The 12157-nt window shown below is 41.3% G+C and overlaps 1 protein-coding gene across 1 annotated transcript in view; it reads left to right on the top strand.

Annotated features, from left to right (window-relative positions):
• Positions 1 to 12157, top strand: part of baz1b (bromodomain adjacent to zinc finger domain, 1B) — a 58680-nt gene that overhangs the window by 42341 nt on the left and 4182 nt on the right. The window contains exons 15-16 of the mRNA XM_055657963.1: positions 1156 to 1280; positions 4504 to 4658. Of these exons, the coding sequence (XP_055513938.1) occupies positions 1156 to 1280; positions 4504 to 4658 (280 nt within the window). The remainder of the gene's footprint in view (positions 1 to 1155; positions 1281 to 4503; positions 4659 to 12157) is intronic.

Genomic DNA, 12157 nt, shown 5'->3' with positions numbered 1-12157 from the left:
CAACCTTTCTCTGTAACTTAGTTGCTGAAACCCAGGCAACATTCTAGTGAATCCCCTCTGTACTCTCTCTATTTTGTTGACATCCTTCCTATAATTAGGCGACCAAAATTGTACACCATACTCTAGAATTGGCCTCACCAATGCCTTGTACAATTTTAACATTACATCCCAACTTCTATACTCAATGCTCTGATTTATAAAGGCCAACACACCAAAAGCTTTCTTTACCACCCTATCTACATGAGATTCCACTTTCAGGGAACTGTGCACAGTTATTCCCAGATCCCTCTGTTCACCTACATTCTTCAATTCCCTACCATTTACCATGTAAATTCCCTACCATTTACCATGTAAATTCCCTACCATTTACCATTGTCTTGAATTATCTTCAATAATCAATTGTCACTGGATGTTTTCCTGACAACGAGTCACTTTCATCTAGATCTACTCAAAGGTTGTTCAGCTAAATAAAAGATCTGATGTTCATTGTCTTTCCTCTTCTGCTTGTGCCATTTTCCTTTGTTCTGCCCACATTATAGAGCTACAAAATTGAGTTCCGGAGATCCACATTCAACACGATGTTTGGATCTTAGGCCATTTTGAAAATACAGGTGCCATTGTGCCCAGAATCTATGCTTATCACCAGTCAATCTGAAAATTAAAGGCATTGACACTGAGTGGAACTTGTGTCTTTGTAAAGTTATTTTATTTTATGCCTTTTGACTGCATCTCCACACAGTTCAACAATTTCAGATAATATTTTTCAACATTTTTTACTTTGCATTTTCAGCATTAACTGCAATGTTTCTGTATATTCAAGGAGTGATTCTATTTCTCCCATTGACACCACATACTAAATATAGTTTTCCCTTCTGAATTACGCCCTAACATAGAGTACCTCCTTCCCTGTATTCTCTCCACTGTATAATCTATATAACTCCAATCTTTCTTCCTCCTAACAGCATGTAATGGACATGAAACTTCTAATTTGATTTCCCTCCACGGATGTTGTTTGATTTGCTGAATGTTTCCAAATTCCATTTTTATTCGCCATTCATGAAAGTCACTGTAATTTGCATTTGCAATAAAGATTGTAAGCCAAAAGTCATCCTTGCATGTGAATAAAAAAAATCTCTCTCAATTACGTCCTTTTAGAAATTATGCTGAAGAGGAAGAGGAAGTAGAAGAGGAGGAAGAGGAAGTAGAAGAAGAGGAGGAAGAGGAAGAAGAGGAGGAAGAAGACGATGATTATGAGGAGCGAGAAGGGCCTAGACTTAGATGTAAGATGTGTTTCTAAGCAATAATTTTCAACATTTAGTATCTTGTATTATTTTTGATTTATAATTGTCATGTATACAGTGAAAAGCATTGTGTACGCTATCTAGTCAAATGTACTAGGCAATCTCTAGGGCCTAAAGGCTGATAGGTTTCCTGAACTGATAGCTTACATCTTGGGCTCTTCTGGGGAGAAAAGAGTGGCTGTTGAATTGGTGCAATTTAACAATGAAGCTTGATTACCACTTTGAATTGGATAGAAAATACAATTGGCAGATTTTTATGAAAGGATACAGTTTTTGATAAACATTTGTGGGACTCTGGGGATGTAACGAGGGGACTCAATAAAGGCGATGTATTTGGATTTCCAAAAACTATTCAATAGGATGATGCATTCAATGTCAATGCACTAACTAAGAACATACATGGTTATACATTAACATCAATAGAGGTTTGGCTAGCTAACAGAAAGCTGTGGTAAATGGATGATATTCTAACTGGCACACTGAAGCTAGTCAGGTGACATGGGGGTCAGTATTGGAAGTCAATTAGTTACAGTTTATACTAATTCGGGACTGTGCACTAACCACATTAGCTAGTCAGTTATCGGAACAATCTGGGAAAGAATGGTGATTAAGCAACTGGATAACATTTGGTCGATGGCATGAGTATAATGTGAAGAAATGTGAGTTTATCCACTTTGGTTGGGAAAGTAGAAAAGCAGAATATTGTTTAAATGGAGAGAGAGAATACAGAGCAATCTGGTTATTATTAAAGCTAACCATCAAGTAATTAGGAAAGCAAATGGAATGTTCACTTTGTTAGGAAAGATTGAACATTTCTTGCAACTTCTGAAACTTTAGTGCTTTCGATATATTATTTCTGTGCTTTATTTTTAGAAATATAGAAACATAAAAAAATAGATGCAGCAGTAGGCCTTTCGGCCCTTTGAACCAGCACTGCCATGTGATCATTCCTGCTTTTTCCCCATACCCCTTGATTCCCTTAGCCCTAAGAGTTAAATCTAACTCTCTTGAAAACATCCAGTGATTTGGCCTCCACTGCCTTCTGTGGCAGAGAATTCCACAGATTCACAACTCTCTGGGTGAAGAAGATTTTCCTCATCTCAGTCCCAAATGGCCTACCCTTTACTCTTAAACTGTGATGACCCCTGGTTCTGGACCCCCTACCATCGGGACCATTTTGCCTGCATCTAGCCTGTCCAATCCTTTAAGAATTTGATATGTTTCTATAAGATCCCCTCTCATCCTAAATTTCAGTGAATACAAGCCCAGTCGACCCATTCTTTCATCATATGTCAGTCCCGCCATCCCGTGATTAAACCTGGTGAACCTACGCTGCACTCCCTCAATAGCAATAATGTCCATCCACAAATTAGGAGACCAAAATTGCACACAACTCTCCAGGTGCGGTCTCACCAGGGCCCTGTACAACTGCAGTAGGACCTCCTTGCTCCTAACCTCAAATCTCACAACGAAGGCCAACATGCCATTAGGTTTCTTCACTGCCTGCTGTACCTGCATGCTTACTTTTAGTGACTGATCTACAAGCACACCCAGGTCTCGTTGCACCTCCCCTTTTCCTAATCTGACACCATTCAGATAATAATCTGCCTTCCTGTTCTTGCCACCAAAGTGTATAACCTCACATTTATCCACATTATACTGCAGCTGCCATGCATCTGCCCACTCACCCAACCTATCCAAGTCGCCCTGCAACCTCGTAGCATCCTCATCGCAGTTCACACTGCCGCCCAGCTTTATGTCATCTGCAAACTTGGAGATGTCACATTGAATTCCCTCTTCTAAATCGTTAATATATATTGTAAATAACTGGGGTCCCAGCACCGATCCTTGCGCACCCCACTAGTCACTGCCGGCCTTTCTGAAAAGGACCCGTTAATTCATACTCTTTGCTTCCTGTCTGCCAACCAGTTCTCGATCCATGTCAATACCCTACCATGTGCTCTACTTTTGCACACTAATCTCTTGTGTGGGACCTTGTCAAAGGCTTTTTGGAAGGCCAGGTACACCCACTGGCTCTCCCTTATCTATTCTACTCGTTACATCCTCAAAAAATTCCAAAAGATTAGTCGAGCATGATTTCCCCTTCATAAATCCATGCTGACTTTGTCCGATCCTGTCTCTGCTTTCCAAATGCGCTGATATAAGATCTTTAACAAATGACTCGAGCATCTTCCCCACTACCGATGTAAGGCTAACTGGTCTATAATTCCCCGTTTTCTGTCTCCCTCCTTTCTTAAAAATTGGCTACCCTCCAGTCCACAGGAACTGATCCAGAGTCGAGAGAACATTGGAAAATGATCACCAATGCATCCATAATTTCTAGGGCCACCTCCTTGAGTACTCTGGGATGCAGACCATCAGACCCTGGGGATTTATCTGCCTTCAGTCCCAACAGTTTACCTAACACCATTTCCTGACTAATGTGGATTCCCTTCAGTTCCTCCATTCCATTAGATCCTCAGTCCCCTCGTATTTTGGGGGGATTTTGTGTCTTCCTTGGTTAAGACAGAACCAAAGTACACGTTTAACTGTTCTGCCATTTCCTTGTTTCCCATTTGCTCTATGTAAGGTGAGCAGAACAGCTGCCATGACGTCTGTTCAGAAATGTGGTAGGGGGACTTGAGTTGCATGCCATTCTGTGGGCGCTGTTGGAGCTAATCTTAAACTGTACTAAGATTAATTTTGAATTGTTATTTTGCGTATCGGCAAAAATGATAAATGGAGTTGAATAAGAATCATGGAATTAATCAGGAAATGTTTAGAGATAAAATTAACATTGTGGTATTGAGCTCTTCCAGAATCTTCTGGGTTTAGGCCCTATGTTGCACAGCTTCATTCTGAGGCCTTGATAACCCTTGCAACAAGGAAGGGAAAGAACGATCATACTCTCATGTCCTAATTACCTTGTAATCTAAGTGTCGGATTTTGTTCTGTGGAAAGTACTGAATGCCGGTAGGTTTTCGTGGAAAGACTAACATGAGACCGTGTTGTCAAGAAGATGGACTAATGTGGGGAGGGTGTCCTTATAAATTGAAACTTGAGGACTGAGCATAATGGGGTGAGAGATGATGGAATGCAGCTTCAAACCAAACAAAAGCTTTGCTGGAATCCACTTGAATGGTGCGCATGAAAGGATCTGTGTGCCAGCAGAGTGATCACACGTGAATCTTGCTCTTTACAGCGAGACCCAAGAAAGCTGCCAAAAAAAAACCAGGCGTTCGGGGCCGTCCTCGGAAACATCCCAAACAGCCGGAGAAGAAACGGTCCCCGCACGGTCAAGGCAAAAATACTCGACGCAAGACATCGCCTGTCAACGGAGTGGACATTGATGAGCTGGTGAGTGCCAAGCTACCAATTTCAGAATTTCAAGTTGTGCAACAAGATAGTTATAAAATGAACAGGTGTTTGTCTGAAAATGCTTTAATGGTGTATTCTGAAATCCAAACTTGAGATAACAGATATTCGATTGTAAGGAGAGACCATCGTATTTCTAGCTTTCGAGGGAATGCATTGTGGAAAAGAAAAATGTGTGAATTTCTTGCTTTCTGGTTGCATAAAATTATGATATATCTAAATGATATTTGTGTAAATGCCACACCTAATGATGGTTTGTGTTGGTTTTGGAACAACATTGCAACAAATGGAGAATGGGAAAGTCATTAGTCACAGTGACTGACAAATTGTACAAGGCCCTAAATCATGCCTCTGTAAATCAACACTTCATGTAGTCGTAGCGATTGCCTATTATTATTCCTGGTCATGGATATAACATTTTTAAAACCTAACTTAGGTTTTAGGGTTAGAGATGATAATGCTAAATGCAGCACATATTTTTTTTTTAAAGCACTCCTTCTTTCCCCGTAGCCAAGTAGCTGAGTTGTACTAGCCAGCAAAGACTCCAGCTGATTTTTACTGAGAAATGGTAGAGTTGGCCTGGATTTGGTAGCGATTCCATATTCAGTGTGCAGTTCTCTTTCGGAAGTCTTATGTAAACATAATGTGAGGACAGATGAGGCAGCTGTGGTGACGCTCCTAATCGGATCATGTCCAGTGTAATACAAGCTACATGTTAGCCCGAGAGACACGCAGTGTCATCTGGGCATAAGAGTATCCAATTGCAATACAAATTAAATGGTAAATAACCTGATTTGAGATCAGTAATTTTTTCACAGTCATATAGACCATATTGTCTGTTGGCAGTGATGGCATTTCATATTGAAAGTTTTTAAACATAAATAATTGTTGTTGGTAATTCAATCAGAGCCAACTCTGCCTGCATTGCCAAGACTTTGATGCTATATTAATTTCTCAAGCATCAATTGCAATACTCTCTTGAGATGCTTAAAAGCAATGATCAGCAGGAAGACTGCCAAAGATCGAAGATTCCATCAATTTACTATGAAGAGTCCAAATACTGTGAATGAAGGTCTAATGTTCTAATTTATTTGTTTGCTAACTAATGCAAGATCTGGTCGGGAGTGAAATTTTCAAGTAACATTCCTACACATCATTTACTATCCCATCAAAGTGGTAATCAAGCTTCATTATTAAATTGCAGATTTTTATTCAATTGCCGTGACTGCTTGATTATACAGAAAATTGACTTCCTATATTTCGTAGTATTAAAAAATAAAGTGTTAGAATCTGACCTTTTGATTGATAAGAACACTAAATCCTGCCATTTAACATTCCAAATGCCAGTTTAAATCATACCTTTGCAATTGGCTACCAAGAGGCCAATCAGGTCTGGGAAGTAGTTGTTGGGATCTGGAAGTAAGCTTTGGGAGAAGGGAAAATGAAAGTCTAGGAATAGGCCTCAACGCCATCAGGTACGGTGGAAAGTCAAAGATGTTGTACCTTTTCTTGGCCAGACGTACTTAACACACAAATTAAGTGTACTGTATACTTTTTGAGCTTATTCAATAATTAAGTGTTCTTCACAGATCATTCCAATCCCAAACGATTAACATTCAGAGGCAAATAATTTAGAAGTCTCAAGAATTCCTGTCCCTATTCTTCCCTTTAAAAAAAATATTTCTTCTGATCAGGGTCATGAAATTCTTGTTTTTGCTGGCATTCCAACTATGTTGTCGGGTCTTTTCTTCTCTAACTTTGAGTAGGTCAAGCTGGAGATGCCAGGAAATTATTCTGGTCTCAACTAAGGGAACAAAAAAAAATCAGTGGAAGATTTTTGATAAATATCTCGGCAAAGATGCTCTTGAACCCATACACTTCATGGATTATTGAGAGATGATTCATAGGTCGTTAAGAGGGTTTAAAATAGGACTACATGTATCTGTAGACTGGGGGGTCCAATTAGTATTAGAATCCCAATAATGCAGCCGCAATTCGGGCTGTTTGTACTGCTGACAGTTGTTTCTGGCCTGCTGGGGTTAGAGAGAGTCGTAGCACTCAGTCAGCTGTCCTGTTGTACTCCAGCCAAACAGAAGTGGGGTCGTCTTTCATGGGCAGCAATTATCAGGAGACCAAATAAACAGTATCTACGTACCCGACCTGATAATCCATCCTCATTTGTCACAGACAGATTCAGTAGAATAAACCAATCCAGAGTGTACTAGCATACGTGATCGTGCACACTTGTAAGGGGAAGCATGAGAAAAAAACATGTGGTAAGGATTGCGTGAGATGTGCAAGCTAAATTCTCATACTTTGTTGACTTGAACTATGGTGGAGTATCCAGTATTTTCATAAATGTTCTGTACTGTAGGTTTGGAATAGTACTAATGGTTATAATACTTAGTACTGGTGATGTCAATACAAACATACTGAAGATCAAATATCACTTAAAATACTTTCCTACAACATAGAATCTTTATTGGCTAAAATATCTTCAGTCAGAGGGTGGTGAATTTGTGGAATTCTTTGCCACAGAAGGCTGTGGATGCAAAGTTAGTGGATATATTTAAGGCAGAGACAGATAGATTCTTGATTAGTACGGGTGTCGGAGGTTATGGGGAGAAGGCAGGAGAATGGCGTTAGAAGAGAGAGATGATTGAATGGCGCAGTAGACTTGATGGGCCGAATGGGCTAATTCTGGTCATTTCACTTATGATCTTATGATCTGTTGTAATACATTTAAGTTTGCATGCTCCTGTGTTTTGATCATTAAGGATTACTTCACAGTCTTGCATTATTCAACCATATAATTTTAAAGTTATGTACTGTCAACGCTGTCGGGTAGAGGGTTGGCAAATATAGAGAATTAATAATATATTGTAAGAGCACGGGAGACTGGTGACTAAAATTGGTATTGGGGGTAGGGTGTTGACATGATAGAAAATTGGTTTGCAGACTGGAAGCGTGACCGAATGAGTAGGAGTGAACGGGTCCTTTTCAGAATGGCAGGCAGTGGCGAATGGAGTGCCGCAAGGCTCGGTGTTGGGGCCGCAACTGTTTACCATATATATTACAAGATACAAGATAGATTTAATTGTCACGTGTGCCTGATGGCACAGTGAAATGAATTTCCATACAGCCATACAATTAAAATCAATAGGACACAACACACTATAGGGTTTGACATAAAACATCCCCACACAGCAGAATCAAAGTTCCCCACTGTGTGGGAAGGCACCAAAGTCTTCTTCCTCCACTATTCCCCGTGGTCAGGGCCTCCCCAAGCCCTCCGCAGTTGCCGCTTCGGGCGGCCCGATGTTCAGGACCGCTCGCCGGGGTGTTGTTAGTCCGACGTCGGGGCTGCGGGACGTCCTCAGCGGCGTGGACACGGAGTCGGCCCCCTCCTAGCGGAGTCTGCGGCTTCCAAAGTCCGCAGGCCGCGCCGGGCGGAGACCGCTGCTGGAGACTCTCTATTAATGATTTGGAAGAGGGAATTAGGAGCAACACTAGCAAGTTTGCGTATGACACAAAGCTGGGTGGCAGTGTGAGCTGTGAAGAGGATGTTAGGAGGTTGCAGAGTGACCTGGACAGTTGAGTGAGTGGGCTGATGCGTGGCAGATGCAGTATAATATAGATAAATGTGAAGTTATCCACTTTGGCGGCAGAAATAAGGGGACAGATTATTATCTCAATGGGGTTAGGTTAGGTAAGGGGGAGGTGCAAAGAGACTTGGGCATCCTTGTACACCGGTCACTGAAAGTTGGCTTACAGGTACAGCAGGCAGTGAAGAAAGCTAATGGAATGTTGGCCTTCATAACAAGAGGATTTCAGTATAGGAGTAAAGAGGTTCTTCTGCAGTTGTAAGACCACATCTGGAGTATTGTGTACAGTTTTGGTCTCCAAATTTGAGGAAGGACATCCTTGTGATTGAGGCAGAGCAGCGTAGGTTCACGAGATTGATCCCTGGGATGGCGGGACTGTCATATGAGGAAAGATCAAAGAGTAGGCTTGTATTCACTGGAGTTTAGCAGGTTGAGGGAGGATCTTACAGAAATATAAAATTTAAAAGGACTGGACAAGCTAGATGCAGGAAAAATGTTCCCAATGTTGGGCGAATCCAGAACCAGGGGCCACAGTCTTAGAATAAAGGGGAGGTCATTTAAGACTGAGATGAGAAAAATCGTTTTCACCCAGAGAGGCGTGAATTTATGGAATTCCCTGCCATTAGGCAGTGGAGGCCAAGTCACTGGATAGATTTAAGAGCGCGTTAGATCTAGCTCTAGGGGCTAGTGGAGTCAAGGGATATGGGGAGAAGGCAAGCATGGGTTATTGATAGGGGACGATCAGCCATGATCACAATGAATGGCGGTGGTGGCTCGAAGTGCCGAATGGCCTCCTCCTGCACCTATTTTCTATGTTCTATGTTTCTATGTTATACTACCTCACCTGTGAAACACGGTGGTGGGGGTGTTATTGCCTGGGCATGTACGGCTACTGAAGGAACTGGCTCACTTATCTTCATTGATGATACAACTGCTGAAGGTAGTAGCATAATGAATCCTGAAGTATATAGACACATCCTATCTGCTCAAGTTCAAACAAATGCCTCAAAACTCATTGGCCAGCGGTTCATTCTAAAGCAAGCCAATTATCCCAAACATACTGCTAAAGCAACAAAGGAGTTTTTCAAAGCTAAAAAATGGTAAATTCTTGAGTGGCCAAGTCAATCACCAGATCTGAACCCAATTGAGCATGCCTTTATATGCTGAAGTGAAAACTGCAGGGGACTAGCCCCCAAAACAAGCATAAGCTAGAGATGGCTGCAATACAGGCCTGGCAGAGCATCATCAGAGGGAAAACTCCCAGCAACTGGTGATGTCCATGAATCACAGACTTCAAGCAGCCATTGCATGCAAAGGATATGCAACAAAATACTTAACATGACTACTTTCATTTACATGACATTGCTGTGTCCCAAACATGATGGTGCCCTGAAATGGGGAGACTGAGTATAAACACAGCTGTAATTTCCACATGGTGAAACCAAAATTTATTAAAACGTCCTTTATTAGAATCTGACAATGTGTACTTCAACCACATGTGATTTTTTTTAGATTACAAATCTCAAATTGTGGAGTACAGAGGCAAATAAATAAATGATGGGTCTTTGTCCCAAGCCTTATGGAGGGTACTGTATAGTGAAAAGGTTTGCTATGTACGTAATCCAATCAAGTCAGATAATACTATACATAAATGCAATCAAGTGCAACAGGTAGAGCTGGCTAAGTCTAACCAAAAGCTGTCTAATCGCCATCATTCACAGCTGGAAATGGCAGGAATGCAAAGCTTTGATTTGATCCATTGGTTGTGGGATCATTCAACTGTTTTATGTGTATTACTTTCATTGTTTGGCATGTAAGCAGTTCTGAGTAGCTTCAACATGTTGGTGCCACATTCTTTGGACATCTAGTATTTTTGTTGGATATTCCTCAGAGATTCCTGCTTGTGTTAAAGTACAATTCTCTAGCTGATGTTCTTTAGCATCTTACGAATGCCATGAGATATGTTTGTTGGTCAAATGTGATGAGTTGATTAGCTTTTTTCATTTGTCTTGCCATAGAGCAATATTTTAGAGTATTATTGAAAACCACAATTTGCTACTGAAGGAGGTCAAGTCAATGGATATTTTTACGGCAGGAATAGATAGATTCTTGATTAGTACGGGTGTTGGGTTATGGACAGGAGAATGGGGTTAGGAGGGAGAGATAGATCAGCCATGATTGAATGGTGGAGTAGACTTGATGGGCTGAATGGCCTAATTCTGCTCCTATTACTTATGGCCTTATGACCAATATGGAAGTATCTTTTTTCTTAGTTACAAATCTACCACAATCCTGTTACTGAAGCTAAATTGGTGGTAAATGTACATTGGGCGATGTCTGAGATTTTTCATTGCTGGGTATGTTGTTGAGAGCATACAATTTCAATGCTGTAGTCCCCAATCTTCCCCACCTCCCAAACCCACTCATCCGGAGATACATAGGTTTGAATCCTTAGCAGTTTAATGCAGTTACCATGAACAACAACACTTCTACTGGGGATATTATCACGTTTCAATTGCTATGTTTTTACTTGCGTAATTAGTATGTTTAATACAATCCTTTTGCCAAAGGACAATTGTTTCAAATTCTGTGTTTGCCTTCATTATCTTCTCTGGTTAATGTTAATTTACCACTAATCTGGATATTTTCAGTAGGAAATATTGGCATTGGTAAGGCCTTCAACATTGAGCTGCAGTAGCACTTAACCTCAACACTTGGTGGCATTTAACGGTGCCGCCTGGCCTGGGGAAGGCATGGCTTTTAGCGGTCTGCAGACGCGGTAAAGATATTAGTCTCGCTTTGTGGGCTTATGAGCCTGTAAGCTACTCGTGGAGGAGGCCGCGTAGAGGCTGTCTTTGTCTCCTCCCCCATTCAATGTGATCATGGCTGATCATCCACAATTAGTACCCCGTTCCTGCCTCCTCCCCATATCCCCTGACTCCGCTATTTTAAGAGCCCTATCAAGCTCTCTCTTGAAAGCATCCAGAGAACCTGCCTCCACCGCCCTCTGAGGGAGAGAATTCCTCAGACTCACCATTCTCTGTGAGAAAAAGTGTTTCCTCGTCTCCGTTCGAAATGGCTTACTCCTTATTCTTAAACTGTGGCCCCTGGTTCTGGACTCCCCCAACTTCGGGAACATGTTTCCTGCCTCTAGTGTGTCCAAGCCCTTAACAATCTTATATGTTTCAATGTGATGCCCTCTCATCCTTCTAAGCTCCAGAGTGTACAAGCCCAGCTGCTCCATTCTCTCAGCATATGACAGTCCCGCCACCCCGGGAATTAACCTTGTAAACCTACGCTGCACTCCCTCAATAGCAAGAATGTCCTTCCTCAAATTAGGGGACCAAAACTGCACACAATACTCCAGGTGTGGTCTCACTAGGGCTCTGCACAAATGCAGAAGGACCTCTTTGCTCCTATATTCGATTCATCTTGTTATAAAGGCCAACATGCCATTTACTTTCTTCACTGCCTGCTGTACCTGCATGCTTACTTTCATAGACCGATTTACAAGGACCCCCCAGATCCCGTTGTACTTCCCCTTTTCCCAATTGACCATTTCAATTAACGGGTGAACTTCAGTTGGGTGAGTTCTTACATGAATCACTAAGTTATTGTGTTTCTGTGAAAAGAACATTTGGCGTAACTATAATTTATGGAGACTAATTCTAGAAGTTTATCTTATACAAGGTGTTGACTTTTCTCTTGTATTTTATGTTCTTTGCTTACCTTGAATCCTGACTGCCTCAAAGTATACACCTCTTTCTTCAAAGGCTTGTGTGAACTTTAAATCAATTCCTGGCATTAACAAAATTCATTTAGTATTGGCCCTGCTCAGTTTAAACAAATAGATTTTATGACGTAGTACTGTATGCA

This window comes from Leucoraja erinacea, chromosome 28 (assembly GCF_028641065.1).
Source record: "Leucoraja erinacea ecotype New England chromosome 28, Leri_hhj_1, whole genome shotgun sequence".
NCBI classification, from domain to species: domain Eukaryota; kingdom Metazoa; phylum Chordata; class Chondrichthyes; order Rajiformes; family Rajidae; genus Leucoraja; species Leucoraja erinaceus.
This window is presented reverse-complemented; position numbering and strand designations above follow the sequence as displayed.